At 38.4% G+C, this 24,156-nt stretch overlaps 1 protein-coding gene across 1 annotated transcript in view; it reads right to left on the reverse strand.

The window, feature by feature from the left end:
- Window positions 1-1,706: 1,706 nt before the first annotated feature.
- PKP2 (plakophilin 2) overlaps window positions 1,707-24,156 on the reverse strand; it is a 56,155-nt gene continuing 33,705 nt past the window's right edge. The window contains exons 6-13 of the mRNA XM_077266891.1: window positions 21,105-21,282; window positions 7,599-7,716; window positions 7,327-7,488; window positions 6,896-7,069; window positions 4,552-4,705; window positions 4,152-4,341; window positions 3,733-3,820; window positions 1,707-3,422 (exon numbers count right to left, since the gene is read on the reverse strand). Coding sequence (XP_077123006.1) covers window positions 3,360-3,422; window positions 3,733-3,820; window positions 4,152-4,341; window positions 4,552-4,705; window positions 6,896-7,069; window positions 7,327-7,488; window positions 7,599-7,716; window positions 21,105-21,282 — 1,127 coding nt within the window. The 3' untranslated portion in view covers window positions 1,707-3,359. The remainder of the gene's footprint in view (window positions 3,423-3,732; window positions 3,821-4,151; window positions 4,342-4,551; window positions 4,706-6,895; window positions 7,070-7,326; window positions 7,489-7,598; window positions 7,717-21,104; window positions 21,283-24,156) is intronic.

The following is a 24,156-nucleotide window of genomic DNA, read 5'->3' on the forward strand; positions in this document are numbered from 1 at the left end:
GCACATCTTCACAATGAGGGACAGGCCTTCTTGCAGATTCCATGTTACTCCCATTTTCGTTTCTTATGCTTATTGAATCCTTGCACTTGCACTGCACAGAAATAACAGTCATCATGATGATTTTTTGGCTCTCTCCACACCATTGGAACACCAAATTTGAAGCTTTTTCTTTGTCCTTTGCTCCATTTTCGTAATAATTCGATACATGCTTTGCACACTATGTGTGGTGCCCAAAACTTGTCTTGGTCCCCAAGCATAACCCCAAAATAGGCAAAATACACTTTTTTTACGAAGTCTGTTATGTTTCTTCTATGTTTTGGCAGTGTGTATTCACCACAAATGTAACAGAATGAGTCTGGATCGTTAAGACAACTTCTTCTTGATGAGTTCATGCTTTTCACTGGAAAACAGACAACAACATAAAGCTAGTGCAAAAATCAAGCTATGAACAAACTTTTAGAACACTAATTAACACAAAACTATATTGAGAACTGCTCAGTTCAAGTACTAATCCAAAGAAATTAATGAGATGATGCGTCGCATTTACCAACAAGTGCTATAAATAAGATACCAAAAATCTCAAAAACTTGAGCCAATCTGGCAAAACTGATGACATATTCAGAATCAGCACCCCAAAAATACCCTAAATTCGATTAAACATCTTTGGCACCAAAAATGCTGTTGACCAATCTATTCCTGAGGGAATGCAAGGGGCGCCTCTGCTCACTGCACCACCCCGCATTCACTTTTGATATGGTCCAGCTTCTTCTGGCTCCTGTGGGAAAAAAAAAAAGACGGTGGTGTCATGACCTCGTACCACCGCTGGCGTCCTAAAGAAGGAGCCAGGCTGGCCAGGAAAGGCCGAACCGGCATGGTGGTTATAAAGTATTGTGGGGCACAGCGGTTATTATTTACTCGGGGGCATAGTGGTTATTATAATGTATTGTGGGGGAACAGTGGTTATAATGTATTCTGGAGCACAGTGGTTATTATTTACTTGGGGGCACAGCAGTTCTGGGGACACTGTGGTTATAATATATTCTGGGGACATAGCGGTTATTATAATATATTTAGGTGACACAATGGATATTATTTACTTATGGCACAGTGGTTATTATGAAATATTCAGGGGACACGGTGAATATTTACTTAGGGCACAGTGGTTATTATAATGCACTCTGGGGACACAGTGGTTATTATTTATTCTGGGGCACAGTGGATATTATAATATATTCAGGGGGCACAGTGGATATTATTTACTTAGGGCACAGTGATTATAATATGTTCTGGGGCACAGTGGTTATTATCATTTATTCTGGGGCACAGTGGTTATATAATATATTCTGGGGGAACAGTGGTTATTTACTTAGGGCACATTGGTTATCATTTCTTCTGGAGGCACAGTGGTTATGTATTTTGTGGCACAGTGGTTTTAATATATTCTGGAGGCTCAGTGGCATTGACATTTGTTTTGGGGGTGTACTTAGTTTATTTTATAATCAATTTTAGGGGGCATGTTGTATTTTACAATTGATGTTAGAGGGAACAGTGTATATTGTAGAGAAATAAAAGTGGTTGTCCACCACTGGCCAGACCCCACTGCAAGATGAGGAGCAAAGTTGTAGTCAACATGGAATATTTTGGGGGCTGATTACTTAGAAGTCTCCCTCCTTCCATGATTCACTTTTCGGACACCAAGCCACATCTTGAGTTTTATATCTCTTTATATCGGTAAAACGTCTGAATGGATCAGGTGCTCCCAATAAAGCGATGTTACAAAAATGCAATAAAACTGCCCAAAAATAAAAAACAATCACAAGCGTCAAACACGTGAGACCTACAATATATGGAGCTTGCCCGGCACCGGCGGTGACTGTCCTACGAGCGGTGGCAGGAGAGGCCGAATGCTTTTCCACAACCCAAGCGTGTGATCAATAATTCAAAGATGCCCATCCTTAAATTGCCACCATCCAAGGGAATGTGTACCATGGGGGGCAGCTGCAATGGAAGGTCCACTTGCAAGGACTCCTAAAAGCTATAATTGTCCTTCTCGCCTAGGAGGGATCGGGACTTAGGTAGTCAAATATCTATGGGCCCTCCAGGGGTGTTATGGACTAATATTTGGAGGAGGTCCCACATTTACACCACCAATTCAAAACCAATAATGACCCCCTTATCTAAAGGGTCAGAGTAGAGTAGGGCGTCGTGGCGCTTAGCTTTGCATCCCATTTCCAGTTCTGGTTCTTCAAAGTAGAAGACCGCCTGTTCTCCATTCTCTATGGGCCCCATTGCAGCTTTGGGGTCCTACCCAATGGTACACATGTCCTGCCCAAACATAAATTGACATTTCAAAAACTTACTAAGCATTAATAAAAAACAACAACAGCTAAACACAATTTCTACTTGGGTTACAAAAGTTCATGTGGGCAAGCCAAAGTTGAGGGTTATTGCTGAAACCATCCAATTCTCGAAATTTCCATCATGAAATCCAGTTTTCTGCTCCTTATCTCCATAGACTCTCACGATTAGTACCAGGATCCAGGAGGTTCTTTTTTTTTGTTTCTATGAGTTCTCATGGCAGGTCCTTCTTACACTTACTAATCCTTTATACTTATATGTCAGCTCGAAAACTTTTTTGGGAGAGAGACTTTTGGAGTTCAGTCTTGGTTCACCATAGTGGAACCAACTTTCATTACAGATTAATTAAAAATCAGTTTGGCCATAGAAAGATCTCACTGGTTTGGGAGCATAAGCTTCCAGAAGAAAGTGTTATCTCAAGATAAGGTCCCAAATTAGAGGTTTTTGCTCAGTCAATGGGTTGTGGTTATCTTGCCAAGAGGTCACATAAGTGTTGACCTTCACAGGTGGGTAGATCATGGTTGAGGACCACATGTTAGGGTGACAATATTGGACCCAACTCGTTTCTTTCCATGTGGCCAATTTTCGCCCATGGTGAATGCAAAACATGCTTGTCCAAGTCACTTAATGACTTTGGTCTTTGACCATAACCTAGGATGAGATCATCGATAAAACCTACAAAGTTTCGATATTTGGTTGCAAAAAAAAAATTCCTTGGGTTGACGCAAAATTCCAAAAACAAAAAAAGGGAGGGAAAATAGGAAAATCCCAATAAAGTCCTGAGTTTTCCAGTCCAATGAGTCCGTTGCACAAACTTTCCCAATGCAATAGCCCAAGAAAAGAGTTTGTTAAAAGGTATCAATAAGGCAGTAAGCGGAATTGTGGATAATGTGGTAAGTTGTCTCTTTTTTTTGTTGTTTTAGTCCATTAACAGGAGATTGGGGGGTACAAAAAAAACCTGTGTAAGCTTAATAATAATCCTCCAGGGTGGTGCGGTCTTCTCACAGGGAATAGTGAGCCTTTGAAGTCCTGGGGTTGACAAAATCTGTCTTCTTATACATTGCCTGGTGGGTTGGAAATAGAAGATGGTTAAGACAATCTCATTAAAAGTGGAGAAATGGCCACAATAAAGAGCCAAGGGTTCACGATGACTACATCAATGTCCTACCAAAGCCAAATTAGTTGGCACAGTGTCAGGTGATCTTGGTCCTGTCAAGGGGAATACAGGTAAGGGACCCATCTTGGTGAGAGTTTTGAGGTTTTATATGAAACTTTTGAATTTATATATTGGCCGTAGATGAAGATTATAGTACGGGGCCTACTCCAGGAGGTTCGACTGGGTATGGGAATTGCATTAACCCCAACTGGTCTTACCTTCTTGTAAGCGCTGTGAAGATCCTGGTGGTACCACATGTTGTAGAGCACGAGGGAAGCCGCTTTTCCAGTCTTCGTAATCATACCGCTAATAATGAGGACAGAAAAAATGAAAGGGTAAATATTTTTTCAGTTTTTTGACCAGAGACCTGCTGGACATAAGGAATCGTGATTGGACCATAATTTTGCTCAAAGAATGGTTAACCAAGTTGGACCTTAGACCAGCATGATGTTAGCCCTTAGAAAGCCTAGAAAGAGCTTTGGTGTCCCTCATCCTGACTTGGGTCTACACATCAAAGTGGGTCAACTTTCCCCCAAAGAGTGACGGAAACTTCCAGAAAGGACATCTACCAACCTACTCCTGACCCCAATTTGCAAGTATGCGCCTAACTCATTGATGGGATTCCATCTTGGCTCACCTGTCACTGTTGCTGATATCAACGAGCTTCCGGATGCCCCCGTTTGAGAGCAGCATCTTGGCGTTGTTAGAGCTGTTGCAGATTAGGTTGTTCAGTATGTAGCAGATTGATGCCGAAGTCTCCATCGCAATGTTGGAGTCTGGTACACAGTCGGGTAGTGTAGTCACCAGGTCGGACATTAATACCCTGGCTGTTGGAAAATAAAGAATGAAGATGAATTAATGACCCTAAAACTGGCCTTAGAGTTTAGACAATTGGTAGGATCCACCAATAACTTAAGGTCTATGAACTTGGCCAAACATGGTCTTCCATTAATGGAAACAAGCATGGGCCGTGTTGAGTCTATCATGTCTGGACCTTTGTTTCTCCTGGTGCCGAAGGTATTGTCAGTGGTACTAACCAATCTCATTCTGTAGGGAGGCATTACGGGACAGGTTCCGCAGGAGTGAAACAGTCGTTCTCTTTACACCGGGGTCATTGGCGAACAACATGTTCCGGATGTGTTGGAGGCCATTTTCCCTCTGGACGATAGTCTGAGCCACGGAGAGTGGAACCTGTCCAAAACATTACAGCCACATTGAGAATCTTAATCAACCAAGTCAAGAACACTCAAAACAAAAAAAGACATATAATTTGGGTTTGGTATTTCTGGGTTATGTACACACTTGGCTAAGATTTATGGAAAGGGTTGGTAACTCTGCTCTCACATTTTGGGTTGGGCAATGCAGCTGCTGACAAAATGCAGACCCCCCTGTACCAGAGAGTACCACCCTGTGTGCACCTCAGCCTGGAATTTAGGATAAGGTAACATCCAAATGTCAGTGGCAGAGGTCAAAACCAGAATGACAGGAGGTAAACATTCCCCACCCGCACAGCAAGGCTCAGGAATGTCAGAGGGAACATGCCCAGGTTATAGCAGCATAGTCACTCTCACTATATACAAGATGGTATATAACTTACACCTGGTGTAGACACAGTATATAATTATATACAGGAGATGCCCAGGTTATACCGGCTGTACATATATAATTATATACAGGAGATGTCCAGGTTATACCGGCTGTACATATATAATTATATACAGGAAATGCCCAGGTTATACCGGCTGTACATATATAATTATATACAGGAGATGCCCAGGTTATACCAGCTGTACATATATAATTATATACAGGAAATGCCCAGGTTATACCGGCTGTACATATATAATTATATACAGGAGATACCCAGGTTATACCAGCTGTACATATATAATTATATACAGGAGATGCCCAGGTTATACCGGCTGTACATATATAATTATATACAGGAGATACCCAGGTTATAACGGCTGTACATATATAATTATATACAGGAGATGCCCGGGTTATACCAGCTGTACATATATAATTATATACAGGAGATGCCCGGGTTATACCAGCTGTACATATATAATTATATACAGGAGATACCCAGGTTATAACGGCTGTACATATATAATTATATACAGGAGATGCCCAGGTTATACCAGCTGTACATATATAATTATATACAGGAGATACCCAGGTTATAACGGCTGTACATATATAATTATATACAGGAGATACCCAGGTTATAACGGCTGTACATATATAATTATATACAGGAGATGCCCGGGTTATACCAGCTGTACATATATAATTATATACAGGAGATACCCAGGTTATAACGGCTGTACATATATAATTATATACAGGAGATACCCAGGTTATACCGGCTGTACATATATAATTATATACAGGAGATGCCCGGGTTATACCAGCTGTACATATATAATTATATACAGGAGATGCCCAGGTTATACCAGCTGTACATATATAATTATATACAGGAGATGCCCAGGTTATACCAGCTGTACATATATAATTATATACAGGAGATGCCCATGTTATACCAGCTGTACATACATAATTATATACAGGAGATGCCCAGGTTATACCAGCTGTACATATATAATTATATACAGGAGATGCCCGGGTTATACCGACTGTACATATATAACTATATACAGGAGATGCCCAGGTTATACCGCCTGTACATATATAATTATATACAGGAGATGCCCAGGTTATACCAGCTGTACATATATAACTATATACAGGAGATGCCCAGGTTATACCAGCTGTACATATATAATTATATACAGGAGATGCCCGGGTTATACCAGCTGTACATATATAATTATATACAGGAGTGCCCAGGTTATACTAGCTGTACATATATAATTATATACAGGAGATGCCCAGGTTACACCAGCTGTACATATATAATTATATATAGGAGATACCCAGGTTATACCGACTGTACATATATAACTATATACAGGAGATGCCCAGGTTATACCGCCTGTACATATATAATTATATACAGGAGATGCCCAGGTTATACCAGCACGCTCCACATCACTTCATACAGATAAAGCCTATGTCGTAGCAGATAATGTTGCAGCTTCTCATGCTGTATGATGCGGCACGTCTGCATGTTTATGGTCGGAGCTTCTCCTTCCTCTCTGTGATTTATGTTCCTTCTCTCAGAGGAAACTCGTTTTATGGTTTTTTGAAGCTCCGATAACAGCAGCGCAGAGGATTCAGGAGGACTCAGGGCTGGGGCTACAGCAGGAGTATACAGCGGGACAGCGGTATCACACGGGATAGGATTAGATACACGGCTCAGCAGGCCGTATCACACATGACGGGATTAGATACTTTTGACCACCCGGCACTTACCGGCCCACTTCCAGCCGTGAGGTTCTGCAGGGAGCCCAGTGACGCCTCCTGGGTGTAATTTCGGGTGCTTTTTGCGATGAGTGACAGGTAGAGCCGCACCAGTTTGGAGCTCCATAAACATTCCATCCCCCGGGGGTTACTGGTCTCCTCCGCAATAGGGACATCTCTCCAGTCCTGGGGGCGGAAGGAACAGTTTTATTTTCCAATCAGTAATGTAAAAATAACCTCCCGTTTTGTGTACACAGCTCCTCCACAGATCCATGCATCGCCATAGTTACAGACTACAAGCCATCTTTCTGTAGTCAGATCCCGCAGTCACGCTTTCCTCCACTCGTCTTCTCTACACACGTGTTTTATAATCATTAAGACACCTGCATGGGGGCTGTATACACAAAACGGGAGATTTTTAACTGCAAATTGCGGCCTCCTACCTCCTTCAGCTTCCTGCTCCGCGAGCCGAAACAGCCGATGTTGGACTCGCTTTGGGTGGAGTCCTGGTTCAGTGAGTGGAAGTTGTGGCTGTACCTGGTGGGCACCTCCGACTCCAGCTGGTAGGACAGGTTGTGTAATATGCACACGGCGTTCTCTGTAGCCTGGAAGACCCCAACACAAGTGATCATATTATAGCGGTATGTTATGCACCACCCACGTATCCACTGCTCCAAAGCCTGGCTGACAACCAACACGGACGCCATTAACTTACCCGGTCATCAGGTTTATAGTCCGCAACACTCCGACTGATATAATACACCAGCGAATCAATGAGGCCGTCACAATCCCGCAAAGCCTTCCTGCCCTCCGGCCCAGCCGAGCTCATATTCCTACCGCACAGGGAACAACAGGGAGAAGGAATGACGTAACAGAAACAAAAACATAGAGGCAGTTGTATAGCAGTAATAATCCTATACATAGGGGAGCATTATTATAATAGTTATATTCTTGTACATAGGAGCAGTATTATAGTAGTTATATTCTTCTACATAGGAGCAGTATTATAGTAGTTATATTCCTGTACATAGGGGCAGTATTATAGTAGTTATATTCTTCTACATAGGAGCAGTATTATAGTAGTTATATTCCTGTACATAGGGGCAGTATTATAGTAGTTATATTCTTCTACATAGGAGCAGTATTATAGTAGTTATATTCTTGTACATAGGGGCAGTATTATAGTAGTTATATTCTTGTACATAGGAGCAGTATTATAGTAGTTATATTCTTGTACATAGCGGCAGTATTATAGTAGTTATATTCTTGTATATAGCGGCAGTATTATAGTAGTTATATTCTTGTACATAGGGGACAGTATTATAGTAGTTATATTATTGTACATAGGGGGCAGTATTATAGTAGTTATATTCTTGTACATAGGGGCAGTATTATAGTAGTTATATTCTTGTACATAGGAGCAGTATTATAGTAGTTATATTATTGTACATAGGGGCAGTATTATAGTAGTTATATTCTTGTACATAGGAGCAGTATTATAGTAGTTATATTCTTGTACATAGGGGCAGTATTATAGTAGTTATATTCTTGTATATAGCGGCAGTATTATAGTAGTTATATTCTTGTACATAGGGGCAGTATTATAGTAGTTATATTCTTGTACATAGGAGCAGTATTATAGTAGTTATATTATTGTACATAGGGGCAGTATTATAGTAGTTATATTCTTGTACATAGGAGCAGTATTATAGTAGTTATATTCTTGTATATAGCGGCAGTATTATAGTAGTTATATTCTTGTATATAGCGGCAGTATTATAGTAGTTATATTCTTGTACATAGGGGCAGTATTATAGTAGTTATATTCTTGTACATAGGGGCAGTATTATAGTAGTTATATTCTTGTACATAGGGGCAGTATTATAGCAGTTATATTCTTGTACATAGGGGGCAGCATTATAGTCGTTATATTCTTGTACATAGGAGGCAGTATTATAGTAGTTATATTCTTGTACATAGGGGTCAGTATTATAGTAGTTATATTCTTGCACATAGGGAGCAGTATTATAGTAGTTATATTCTTGTACATAGGAGCAGTATTATAGTAGTTATATTCTTGTACATAGGGGCAGTATTATAGTAGTTATATTCTTGTACATAGGAGCAGTATTATAGTAGTTATATTCTTGTACATAGGGGCAGTATTATAGTAGTTATATACTTGTACATAGGAGCAGTATTATAGTAGTTATATTCCTGTACATAGGGGCAGTATTATAGTAGTTATATTCTTGTACATAGAGGCAGTATTATAGTAGTTATATTCTTGTACATAGGGGCAGTATTATAGTAGTTATATTCTTGTACATAGGAGCAGTATTATAGTAGTTATATTCTTGTACATAGCGGCAGTATTATAGTAGTTATATTCTTGTACATAGGGGCAGTATTATAGTAGTTATATTCTTGTACATAGGAGCAGTATTATAGTAGTTATATTCTTGTACATAGGGGCAGTATTATAGTAGTTATATTCTTGTACATAGGGGGCAGTATTATAGTAGTTATATTCTTGTACATAGGGGCAGTATTATACTATGAATACACGGTTCTCCTGGTGACTATATATAAGACAAGTTTGCTGATCCAACAGATTGCTGATAAGCTGGAAGAGTTGAAAAACACATTAGAAAAATTAAAAAGTTTTCCTGTGCCCATGTAATAGCCCTATTTTGAAATCAGATATTAGTCCCTACCATACAAATATTAGGGTTACACAGTCCTCATGTAATACAGTCAAGCAATACCTGTAAATAACAGTACTCATGTACCAGGACCATACTGACCATATGTAATACCGCCTTAGGGTGTGTGTCCACGGTCAGTAAACGCTGCTTGTTTGACGCTGCGCAGAGCTGCAGCGTCAAACACGCAGCGTCCAGATGTTCCAGCATAGTGGAGGGGATTTTTTGAAACCCCGTCTCCACTATGCGTGGAAACCCGCACGCGGCGGCCCTGCGACTCCGGACATGCTGCGCGTCTTTTCAGATCGCAGCATGTCCGTTCACCTTGCGGGGACGCAGCGTCCCCGCAAGGCATATCACAGGGCCCTATGGGAGGGGGGCGATGATCCCGGATGTGTACAGTTAACACATCCGGCATCATCGTATCCCAGAAGGGGGCGGGGCTTAGCGCTGAGCGGCTTCGCCGCTCCGGCGATACCGCCGGCCATCCTGAACGTGGACACGCAGCCTTACAGTGTCAACGTGTCGCACAAGCTGTGTGCTGTTTATACTGTTGTAAGTCTAAAAAAGGCTAAATTAAGGTCGTCCCAACACAAGTGAGCACACTGATTGGTAAAAGGATCCAAGATCATTATTTTCAATTGCCACAAAAATAAAGGAATGTTTCTTTAAGACAACTATCCCTTTAAGTCTCTCCAAAACATCCTTGCAGATATCTTTGGGTTTTATCTTGCTGCAACTTGCAAATCCTCCTATCAATCATTTTAGATAAACAATCTTTGACCAGAGTGACCTTGTTATAGGTCATCTATCCCCATCCATTAGGGGATGTTCTCTAGAAGAGATGAGGGTCTAATGGATTCCTGAACTGATAAGATAATAGGGGCAGAAAGGGATCAGGTTCTACAAGGAAACCTGCTGCAGACAACACAACATACTCCAATTCTTGTACATAGGGGCAGTATTATAGTAGTTATATTCTTGTACATAGGGGCAGTATTATAGTAGTTATATTCTTGTACATAGGGGCAGTATTATAGTAGTTATATTCTTGTACATAGGGGCAGTATTATAGTAGTTATATTCTTGTACATAGGGGCAGTATTATAGTAGCTATATTCTTGTACATAGGGGCAGTATTAAAGTAGTTATATTCTTGTACATAGGGGCAGTATTATAGTAGTTATATTCTTGTACATAGGGGCAGTATTATAGTAGTTATATTCTTGTACATAGGGGCAGTATTATAGTAGTTATATTCTTGTACATAGGAGCAGTATTATAGTAGTTATATTCTTGTACATAGGGGCAGTATTATAGTAGTTATATTCTTGTACATAGGGGCAGTACTATAGTAGTTATATTCTTGCACATAGGGGCAGTATTATAGTGGTTATATTCTTGTACATAGGGGCAGTATTATAGTAGTTATATTCTTGTACATAGGGACAGTATTATAGTAGTTATATTCTTGTACATAGGGGCAGTACTATAGTAGTTATATTCTTGCACATAGGGGCAGTATTATAGTAGTTATATTCTTGTACATAGGGGCAGTATTATAGTAGTTATATTCTTGTACATAGGGACAGTATTATAGTAGTTATATTCTTGTACATAGGGGCAGTACTATAGTAGTTATATTCTTGCACATAGGGGCAGTATTATAGTAGTTATATTCTTGTACATAGGGGCAGTATTATAGTGGTTATATTCTTGTACATAGGGGCAGTATTATAGTAGTTATATTCTTGTACATAGGGGCAGTATTATAGTAGTTATATTCTTGTACATAGGGGCAGTATTATAGTAGTTATATTCTTGTACATAGGGGCAGTATTATAGTAGTTATATTCTTGTACATAGGGGCAGTATTAAAGTAGTTATATTCTTGTACATAGGGGCAGTATTATAGTAGTTATATTCTTGTACATAGGGGCAGTATTATAGTAGTTATATTCTTGTACATAGGGGCAGTATTATAGTAGTTATATTCTTGTACATAGGAGCAGTATTATAGTAGTTATATTCTTGTACATAGGGGCAGTATTATAGTAGTTATATTCTTGTACATAGGGGCAGTACTATAGTAGTTATATTCTTGCACATAGGGGCAGTATTATAGTGGTTATATTCTTGTACATAGGGGCAGTATTATAGTAGTTATATTCTTGTACATAGGGACAGTATTATAGTAGTTATATTCTTGTACATAGGGGCAGTACTATAGTAGTTATATTCTTGCACATAGGGGCAGTATTATAGTAGTTATATTCTTGTACATAGGGGCAGTATTATAGTAGTTATATTCTTGTACATAGGGACAGTATTATAGTAGTTATATTCTTGTACATAGGGGCAGTACTATAGTAGTTATATTCTTGCACATAGGGGCAGTATTATAGTAGTTATATTCTTGTACATAGGGGCAGTATTATAGTGGTTATATTCTTGTACATAGGGGCAGTATTATAGTAGTTATATTCTTGTACATAGGGGCAGTATTATAGTAGTTATAGTCTTGTACATAGGAGCAGTATTATAGTAGTTATATTCTTGTACATAGGGGCAGTATTATAGTAGTTATATTCTTGTACATAGGGGCAGTATTATAGTAGTTATATTCTTGTACATAGGGGCAGTATTATAGTAGTTATATTCTTGTACATAGGGGCAGTATTATAGTAGTTATATTCTTGTACATAGGGGCAGTATTAAAGTAGTTATATTCTTGTACATAGGGGCAGTATTATAGTAGTTATATTCTTGTACATAGGGGCAGTATTATAGTAGTTATATTCTTGTACATAGGGGCAGTATTATAGTAGTTATATTCTTGTACATAGGAGCAGTATTATAGTAGTTATATTCTTGTACATAGGGGCAGTATTATAGTAGTTATATTCTTGTACATAGGGGCAGTACTATAGTAGTTATATTCTTGCACATAGGGGCAGTATTATAGTGGTTATATTCTTGTACATAGGGGCAGTATTATAGTAGTTATATTCTTGTACATAGGGACAGTATTATAGTAGTTATATTCTTGTACATAGGGGCAGTACTATAGTAGTTATATTCTTGCACATAGGGGCAGTATTATAGTAGTTATATTCTTGTACATAGGGGCAGTATTATAGTAGTTATATTCTTGTACATAGGGACAGTATTATAGTAGTTATATTCTTGTACATAGGGGCAGTACTATAGTAGTTATATTCTTGCACATAGGGGCAGTATTATAGTAGTTATATTCTTGTACATAGGGGCAGTATTATAGTGGTTATATTCTTGTACATAGGGGCAGTATTATAGTAGTTATATTCTTGTACATAGGGGCAGTATTATAGTAGTTATAGTCTTGTACATAGGGGCAGTATTATAGTAGTTATATTCTTGTACATAGGGGCAGTATTATAGTAGTTATATTCTTGTACATAGGGGCAGTATTATAGTAGTTATATTCTTGTACATAGGGGCAGTATTATAGTAGTTATATTCTTGTACATAGGAGCAGTATTATAGTAGTTATATTCTTGTACATAGGGGCAGTATTATAGTAGTTATATTCTTGTACATAGGGGCAGTATTATAGTAGTTATATTCTTGTACATAGGGGCAGTATTATAGTAGTTATATTCTTGTACATAGGGGCAGTATTATAGTAGTTATATTCTTGTACATAGGAGCAGTATTATAGTAGTTATATTCTTGTACATAGGGGCAGTATTATAGTAGTTATATTCTTGTACATAGGGGCAGTATTATAGTGGTTATATTCTTGTACATAGGGGCAGTATTATAGTAGTTATATTCTTGTACATAGGAGCAGTATTATATTAGTTATATTCTTGTACATAGGAGCAGTATTATAGTAGTTATATTCTTGTACATAGGGGCAGTATTATAGTAGTTATATTCTTGTACATAGGGGCAGTATTATAGTAGTTATATTCTTGTACATAGGGGCAGTATTATAGTGGTTATATTCTTGTACATAGGGGCAGTATTATAGTAGTTATATTCTTGTACATAGGAGCAGTATTATAGTAGTTATATTCTTGTACATAGGGGCAGTATTATAGTAGTTATATTCTTGTACATAGGGGCAGTATTATAGTGGTTATATTCTTGTACATAGGGGCAGTATTATAGTAGTTATATTCTTGTACATAGGGGCAGTATTATAGTAGTTATATTCTTGTACATAGGGGCAGTATTATAGTGGTTATATTCTTGTACATAGGGGCAGTATTATAGTGGTTATATTCTTGTACATAGGGGCAGTATTATAGTAGTTATATTCTTGTACATAGGGGCAGTATTATAGTAGTTATATTCTTGTACATAGGGGCAGTATTATAGTAGTTATATTCTTGTCCATAGGGGCAGTATTATAGTAGTTATATTCTTGTACATAGGGGCAGTATTATAGTAGTTATATTCTTGTACATAGGGGCAGTATTATAGTGGTTATATTCTTGTACATAGGGGCAGTATTATAGTAGTTATATTCTTGTACATAGGGGCAGTATTATAGTAGTTATATTCTTGTACATAGGGGCAGTATTATAGTGGTTATATTCTTGTACATAGGGGCAGTATTATAGTAGTTATATTCTTGTACATAGGAGCAGTATTATAGTAGTTATATTCTTGTACATAGGAGCAGTATTATAGTAGTTATATTCTTGTACATAGGGGCAGTATTATAGTAGTTATATTCTTGTACATAGGAGCAGTATTATAGTAGTTATATTCTTGTACATAGGAGCAGTATTATAGTAGTTATATTCTTGTACATAGGGGCAGTATTATAGTAGTTATATTCTTGTACATAGGGGCAGTATTATAGTAGTTATATTCTTGTACATAGGGGCAGTATTATAGTGGTTATATTCTTGTACATATGGGCAGTATTATAGTAGTCATATTCTTGTACATAGGGGCAGTATTATAGTAGTTATATTCTTGTACATAGGGGCAGTATTATAGTAGTTATATTCTTGTACATAGGGGCAGTATTATAGTAGTTATATTCTTGTACATAGGGGAGCAGCATTATAGTAGTTATATTCTTGTACATGGAGCAGTATTATAGTAGTTATATTCTTGTACATAGGGGCAGTATTATAGCAGTTATATTCTTGTACATAGGGGCAGTATTATAGTAGTTATATTCTTGTACATAAGGGCAGTATTATAGTAGTTATATTCCTGTACATAGGAGCAGTATTATAGTAGTTATATCCTTGTACATAGGAGCAGTATTATAGTAGTTATATTCTTGTACATGGAGCAGTATTATAGTAGTTATATTCTTGTACATAGGGGCAGTATTATAGCAGTTATATTCTTGTACATAGGGGCAGTATTATAGTAGTTATATTCTTGTACATAAGGGCAGTATTATAGTAGTTATATTCCTGTACATAGGAGCAGTATTATAGTAGTTATATCCTTGAACATAGGAGCAGTATTATAGTAGTTATATCCTTGTACATAGGGGCAGTATTATAGTAGTTATATCCTTGTACATAGGGGCAGTATTATAGTAGTTATATTCTTGTACATAGGGGCAGTATTATAGTGGTTATATTCTTGTACATATGGGCAGTATTATAGTAGTTATATTCTTGTACATAGGGGCAGTATTATAGTAGTTATATTCTTGTACATAGGGGCAGTATTATAGTAGTTATATTCTTGTACATAGGGGCAGTATTATAGCAGTTATATTCTTGTACATATGGGCAGTATTATAGTAGTTATATTCTTGTACATAAGGGCAGTATTATAGTAGTTATATTCCTGTACATAGGAGCAGTATTATAGTAGTTATATTCTTGTACATAGGAGCAGTATTATAGTAGTTATATTCTTGTACATAGGAGCAGTATTATAGTAGTTATATTCTTGTACATAGGAGCAGTATTATAGTAGTTATATTCTTGTACATAGGGGGCAGTGTTATAGTAGTTATATTCTTGTACATAGGAGCAGTATTATAGTAGTTATATTCTTGTACATAGGAGCAGTATTATAGTTATATTCTTGTACATAGGAGCAGTATTATAGTAGTTATATTCTTGTACATAGGGGGCAGTATTATAGTAGTTATATTCCTGTACATAGGAGCAGTATTATAGTAGTTATATTCTTGTACATAGGAGCAGTATTATAGTTATATTCTTGTACATAGGAGCAGTATTATAGTAGTTATATTCTTGTACATAGGAGCAGTATTATAGTTATATTCTTGTACATAGGAGCAGTATTATAGTAGTTATATTCTTGTACATAGGAGCAGTATTATAGTAGTTATATTCTTGTACATAGGAGCAGTATTATAGTTATATTCTTGTACATAGGAGCAGTATTATAGTAGTTATATTCTTGTACATAGGGGCAGTATTATAGTAGTTATATTCTTGTACATAGGAGCAGTATTATAGTAGTTATATTCTTGTACATAGGAGCAGTATTATAGTAGTTATATTCCTGTACATAGGAGCAGTATTATAGTAGTTATATTCTTGTACATAGGAGCAGTATTATAGTAGTTATATTCCTGTACATAGGAGCAGTATTATAGTAGTTATATTCTTGTACATAGGGGCAGTATTATAGCAGTTATATTCTTGTACATAGGGGCAGTATTATAGTAGTTATATTCTTGTACATAAGGGCAGTATTATAGTAGTTATATTCCTGTACATAGGAGCAGTATTATAGTAGTTATATTCTTGTACATAGGAGCAGTATTATAGTAGTTATATTCCTGTACATAGGAGCAGTATTATAGTAGTTATATTCCTGTACATAGGAGCAGTATTATAGTAGTTATATTCCTGTACATAGGAGCAGTATTATAGTAGTTATATTCTTGTACATAGGGGCAGTATTATAGTAGTTATATTCTTGTACATAGGGGCAGTATTATAGTAGTTATATTCTTGTACATAGGAGCAGTATTATAGTAGTTATATTCTTGTACATAGGGGGCAGTGTTATAGTAGTTATATTCTTGTACATAGGAGCAGTATTATAGTAGTTATATTCTTGTACATAGGAGCAGTATTATAGTTATATTCTTGTACATAGGAGCAGTATTATAGTAGTTATATTCTTGTACATAGGGGGCAGTATTATAGTAGTTATATTCCTGTACATAGGAGCAGTATTATAGTAGTTATATTCTTGTATATAGGGGCAGTATTATAGTAGTTATATTCTTGTACATAGGGGCAGTATTATAGTAGTTATATTCTTGTACATAGGGGCAGTATTATAGTAGTTATATTCTTGTACATAGGGGCAGTATTATAGTAGTTATATTCTTGTACATAGGAGCAGTATTATAGTAGTTATATTCTTGTACATAGGGGGCAGTGTTATAGTAGTTATATTCTTGTACATAGGGGCAGTATTATAGTAGTTATATTCCTGTACACAGGAGCAGTATTATAGTAGTTATATTCTTGTACATAGGGGCAGTATTATAGTAGTTATATTCTTGTACATAGGGGCAGTATTATAGTAGTTATATTCTTGTACATATGGGCAGTATTATAGTAGTTATATTCTTGTACATAAGGGCAGTATTATAGTAGTTATATTCCTGTACATAGGAGCAGTATTATAGTAGTTATATTCTTGTACATAGGAGCAGTATTATAGTAGTTATATTCTTGTACATAGGAGCAGTATTATAGTAGTTATATTCTTGTACATAGGAGCAGTATTATAGTAGTTATATTCTTGTACATAGGGGGCAGTGTTATAGTAGTTATATTCTTGTACATAGGAGCAGTATTATAGTAGTTATATTCTTGTACATAGGAGCAGTATTATAGTTATATTCTTGTACATAGGAGCAGTATTATAGTAGTTATATTCTTGTACATAGGGGGCAGTATTATAGTAGTTATATTCCTGTACATAGGAGCAGTATTATAGTAGTTATATTCTTGTACATAGGAGCAGTATTATAGTTATATTCTTGTACATAGGAGCAGTATTATAGTAGTTATATTCTTGTACATAGGAGCAGTATTATAGTTATATTCTTGTACATAGGAGCAGTATTATAGTAGTTATATTCTTGTACATAGGAGCAGTATTATAGTAGTTATATTCTTGTACATAGGAGCAGTATTATAGTTATATTCTTGTACATAGGAGCAGTATTATAGTAGTTATATTCTTGTACATAGGGGCAGTATTATAGTAGTTATATTCTTGTACATAGGAGCAGTATTATAGTAGTTATATTCTTGTACATAGGAGCAGTATTATAGTAGTTATATTCCTGTACATAGGAGCAGTATTATAGTAGTTATATTCTTGTACATAGGAGCAGTATTATAGTAGTTATATTCCTGTACATAGGAGCAGTATTATAGTAGTTATATTCTTGTACATAGGGGCAGTATTATAGCAGTTATATTCTTGTACATAGGGGCAGTATTATAGTAGTTATATTCTTGTACATAAGGGCAGTATTATAGTAGTTATATTCCTGTACATAGGAGCAGTATTATAGTAGTTATATTCTTGTACATAGGAGCAGTATTATAGTAGTTATATTCCTGTACATAGGAGCAGTATTATAGTAGTTATATTCCTGTACATAGGAGCAGTATTATAGTAGTTATATTCCTGTACATAGGAGCAGTATTATAGTAGTTATATTCTTGTACATAGGGGCAGTATTATAGTAGTTATATTCTTGTACATAGGGGCAGTATTATAGTAGTTATATTCTTGTACATAGGAGCAGTATTATAGTAGTTATATTCTTGTACATAGGGGGCAGTGTTATAGTAGTTATATTCTTGTACATAGGAGCAGTATTATAGTAGTTATATTCTTGTACATAGGAGCAGTATTATAGTTATATTCTTGTACATAGGAGCAGTATTATAGTAGTTATATTCTTGTACATAGGGGGCAGTATTATAGTAGTTATATTCCTGTACATAGGAGCAGTATTATAGTAGCTATATTCTTGTATATAGGGGCAGTATTATAGTAGTTATATTCTTGTACATAGGGGCAGTATTATAGTAGTTATATTCTTGTACATAGGGGCAGTATTATAGTAGTTATATTCTTGTACATAGGGGCAGTATTATAGTAGTTATATTCTTGTACATAGGAGCAGTATTATAGTAGTTATATTCTTGTACATAGGGGGCAGTGTTATAGTAGTTATATTCTTGTACATAGGGGCAGTATTATAGTAGTTATATTCCTGTACACAGGAGCAGTATTATAGTAGTTATATTTTTGTACATAGGGGCAGTATTATAGTAGTTATATTCTTGTACATAGGGGCAGTATTATAGCAGTTATATTCTTGTACATAGGGGCAGTATTATAGTAGTTATATTCTTGTACATAAGGGCAGTATTATAGTAGTTATATTCCTGTACATAGGAGCAGTATTATAGTAGTTATATTCTTGTACATAGGAGCAGTATTATAGTAGTTATATTCTTGTACATAGGAGCAGTATTATAGTAGTTATATTCTTGTACATAGGGGCAGTATTATAGTAGTTATATTCCTGTACATAGGAGCAGTATTATAGTAGTTATATTCTTGTACATAGGAGCAGTATTATAGTAGTTATATTCTTGTATATAGGAGCAGTAGTATAGTAGTTATATTCTTGTACATAGGAGCAGTATTATAGTAGTTATATTCTTGTACATAGGGGCAGTATATCCATTACTATATCCATTACGGTTTTTTATTATGATGTCATGCTTCCACAGTGTGTCCGGATTACACAACCAGAGCCCGGAGCTCCTGAAATATCAATCACCGAGGATGAGACATCAGGATCACGTCTTTGTACATAGACTATGGAATGCCCCAAACATTACATGTCAGCTCTGCGGCAGGTGTTGCTTGCTCATTAACCCGCTTACCTGTCTGGGAAGTGTTTTCAGACGCCCTGTGACCTCACAGGTTTCCGCTGACATTCCTCTGGCTGATCAAAGCTTAATAATAAATATCCTCCTCTCCTAAATCTAATGCGGTAATTATGGAGTAACGCTCCACTGCACCCAGAAAAGCCACAAACATGGAGTTAAGTTACGGGCGGAGGCCTCTTTATTATGGAGGAAATAAACATTGACGGTTTATAGGTTCAGGTAGAAGAGTAAAGAACGACATCGAGAATAATAGGGTTTTTCTTTTTAGTTTTTACGAGCTTGTCTTATCGGGGTAGTGCACTATGGACAATCTCATTTGATAATATGTGATCAGCTGTAATCTGACAGCAAGTGAGTTTTTCTACAGCTCCCCCGCAGGAGAAATGAAGTATTACACAGTTCTGGGTAATGTGTGGAAATATTTGACTTTTATGGTACTAAACAACGACCGCATTTATTAACTCCACAGTCGCTTCCTAGACCTTAGATACAGAATATAGGCCTTCCCTTGCCAAATGTCGCTCAAGCCACCTCCCGGGCGATGTGACACCTGCTTACTCTGCACCTCGTGAATTATTAATATTTCATTGTGTTGCTCTCAAAGGCCAAGAACATACAATTCTCTGCAGCCTAAGGCGGAGGCGGGGGGCACTAGAGGGTCCACCATTGCTTACAGAAATATGGAGAATCGTAACGCCGCTCAATTTACCTCTTTTGGGGCAGCACACTTTGTAATGTCTTTGCCTTTAATGGGTGTGTATACTTTTGAAACCATGTGATATAGTCGTTCTATGTATACAGCCCCAATGCCAAACAATGTCGCCATAATCAAAGGTTACACACCCTCTACACATCCGCTGCCAGGAAGAACTGAGGAGCTCTGTTTGAAGTGAGATATGTCCCCGACGCGCGTTCGGTCACATAGTAAAAATTCCCTTCTTTTAGGCCTCCTGCTCGGTGGATTTATTTTTATTGTTAACGTCTGAATAGCCGATTGTAACCAGAGGAGAGATAAACGCCAAATCTGCCAACCTGATTTACAGGAAATGCCGGGAGACCTGCTGGAGCAGCAGAAATGTCTGCACCCCACCCCAGAAAGATAAAAACTATCCATCAACATCAGGACTGATAGAGATTAATCATCGGAGAAAGCAGAGCTCATTGTTTGTAGAGAAGCTTCTGCCGCTCCTTGCACGGGCGAGAAGACAAGAAGAAGAGGAAGAGGAGGAGGCGTGAAACCTCGAGGTCCTGAAAAAGGGCAATGAACCTCTAACCATAAACTAAATCTATCTGTCTAATCGAAAACACACATCCCACAATTATTCTATGCTGATATGATTCCTTGGAGGAGGATGGATAATTTAGCTCCACCCTTAGCACCACCCCTGAGGAGCAGCTGAGGAATTAGGATACCAAGGCTGATTGAGAAGCTTTCGACCACTGCCCATACTTATGCTCGAGGCAATCACTGAAGGACTCTACTGATTTGTAGATATACCACCCAAAGATTCACTTTAACTCACTCAGTCCCCTTTGTGCAGTAAACAATGGCTTCATGTATCAAGTCCTTACCTGAGGCAGCCAGTAGCATTGTAGAATATATCAGCATCAGACATAAGGGCATTTTTGGAATACTCTCCATCCCTCCAGCCCGAACCTGGAATTATGATATTATTGGTCAAGGTCGGCAGAGCTTCTCTGATCAGCATGACCTTCAGCTGGTCATTGGAGGACAAATTCCACATCAATCCTGCAATATAAAAAAAAATAATTATTAAAAGATAAATATGGCAGCTGGAGTCTAATCATGTATCTCTGCATACAGGGAGCTCCCCCTAGTGGTGGCTGCAGACAGGATCTTATCATGTATCTCTGTATACAGGGAGCTCCCCCTAGTGGTGACTGCAGACAAGATCATATCATGTATCTCTGTATACAGGGAGCTCCCCCTAGTGGTGGCTGCAGACAAGATCTTATCATGTATCTCAGTATACAGGGAGCTCCCCCTAGTGGTGGCTGCAGACAGGATCTTATCATGTATCTCTGTATACAGGGAGCTCCCCCTAGTGGTGGCTGCAGACAGGATCTTATGTATCTCTGTACACAGGGAGCTCCCCCTACTGGTGGATGCAGACAAGATCTTATCATGTATCTCTGTATACAGGGAGCTCCCCCTAGTGGTGACTGCAGACAAGATCATATCATGTATCTCTGTATACAGGGAGCTCCCCCTAGTGGTGGCTGCAGACAGGATCTTATCATGTATCTCTGTATACAGGGAGCTCCCCCTACTGGTGGATGCAGACAAGATCTTATCATGTATCTCTGTATACAGGGAGCTCCCCCTAGTGGTGGCTGCAGACAAGATCATATCATGTATCTCAGTATACAGGAAGCTCCCTCTAGTGGTGGATGCAGAAAAGATCTTATCATGTATCTCTGTATACAGGGAGCTCCCCCTACTGGTGGATGCAGAAAAGATCTTATCATGTATCTCTGTATACAGGGAGCTCCCCCTACTGGTGGCTGCAGACGGTGTTATCATGTATCTCTGTATACCGGGGGCTCCCCCTAGTGGTGGCTGCAGACAGGACATTATCATGTATCTCTGTATACAGGGGGCTCCCCCTAGTGGTGGCTGCAGACAGAATCTTATCATGTATCTCTGTATACAGGGAGCTCCCCCTAGTGGTGACTACAGACAGGATCTTATCATGTATCTCTGTATACAGGGAGCTCCCCCTAGTGGTGGCTGCAGACAGGATCTTATCATGTATCTCTGTATACAGGGAGCTCCCCCTAGTGGTGACTACAGACAGGATCTTATCATGTATCTCTGTATACAGGGAGCTCCCCCTAGTGGTGGCTGCAGACAGGATCTTATCATGTATCTCTGTATACAGGGAGCTCCCCCTAGTGGTGGCTGCAGACAGGATCTTATCATGTATCTCTGTATACAGGGAGCTCCCCCTAGTGGTGGCTGCAGACAGGATCTTATCATGTATCTCTGCATACAGGGAGCTCCCCCTAGTGGTGGCTGCAGACAGGATCTTATCATGTATCTCTGTATACAGGGAGCTCCCCCTAGTGGTGACTGCAGACAGGATCTTATCATGTATCTCTGTATACAGGGAGCTCCCCCTAGTGGTGACTGCAGACAGGATCTTATCATGTATCTCTGTATACAGGGAGCTCCCCCTAGTGGTGACTGCAGACAGGATCTTATCATGTATCTCTGTATACAGGGAGCTCCCCCTAGTGGTGGCTGCAGACAGGATCTTATCATGTATCTCTGTATACAGGGAGCTCCCCCTAGTGATGACTGCAGACAGGATGTTATCATGTATCTCTGTATACAGGGAGCTCCCCCTAGTGGTGACTGCAGACAGAAAATATATTGGTAAAAGGCAGATATTTAGACTGTGCCACTTGTCTAAGACTAACTCCTAATACTTCTGATATTCTGAAATTGTATTTTTCTGTGAATCAACTGTTGGTACATTAAAATGTGACAGTAATATAGTATCAAAGCTTCTACCAGTCTTACCGTTGAGTCATCGCATTCTCAAGTCCTTGGAAATTAATCTACATATTCCTCCGGGCTATTAGTGAGAATAATCGTGTACTGATGATGCACCCACAGTATATAAAATGTATCATTGTGATTTCCTCTCTATCAGAGATAATGAGCATATGCCCCGAGGAGCATGGGAAAACAAGTGCCTTCATGTTTATTACCAATGATGTTCCCGTTAAATCATTGCCCAAGTAGTGATAGCAGAATACCACATAATATATAATAATGTCACTCCTCACAATCAGTAGTTACATCTGGTTTACTGCAGCCACCACTAGAGGGAGCTCCCTGTATACAGAGATACATGATAAGATCCTGTCTGTAGCCACCACTAGGGGGAGCTCCCTGTATACAGAGATACATGATAAGATCCTGTCTGCAGCCACCACTAGGGGGAGCTCCCTGTATACAGAGATACATGATAAGACCCTGTCTGCAGTCACCACTAGGGGGAGCTCCCTGTATACAGAGATACATGATAAGATCCTGTCTGCAGCCACCACTAGGGGGAGCTCCCTGTATACAGAGATACATAAGATCCTGTCTGCAGCCACCACTAGGGGGAGCTCCCTGTATACAGCGATACATGATAAGATCCTGGCTGCAGTCACCACTAGGGGGATCTCCCTGTATACAGATATACATAAGGTCCTGTCTGCAGCTGCCACTAGGGGGAGCTCCCTGTATACAGAGATACATGATAAGATTCTGTCTGCAGCCACCACTAGGGGGAGCTCCCTGTATACAGAGATACATGATAAGATTCTGTCTGCAGCCACCACTGGGGGAGCTCCCTGTATACAGAGATACATGATAAGATCCTGTCTGCAGCCACCACTAGGGGGAGCTCCCTGTATACAGAGATACATGATAAGATCCTGTCTGCAGCCACCACTAGGGGGAGCTCCCTGTATACAGAGATACATGATAAGATCCTGCCTGCAGTCACCACTAGGGGGAGCTCCTTGTATACAGAGATACATGATAAGATCCTGTCTGCAGTCACCACTAGGGGGAGCTCCCTGTATACAGAGATACAGGATAAGG

The sequence above is a fragment of the Ranitomeya variabilis genome, chromosome 5 (genome assembly GCF_051348905.1).
Source record: "Ranitomeya variabilis isolate aRanVar5 chromosome 5, aRanVar5.hap1, whole genome shotgun sequence".
Taxonomy (NCBI): Eukaryota; Metazoa; Chordata; class Amphibia; order Anura; family Dendrobatidae; genus Ranitomeya; species Ranitomeya variabilis.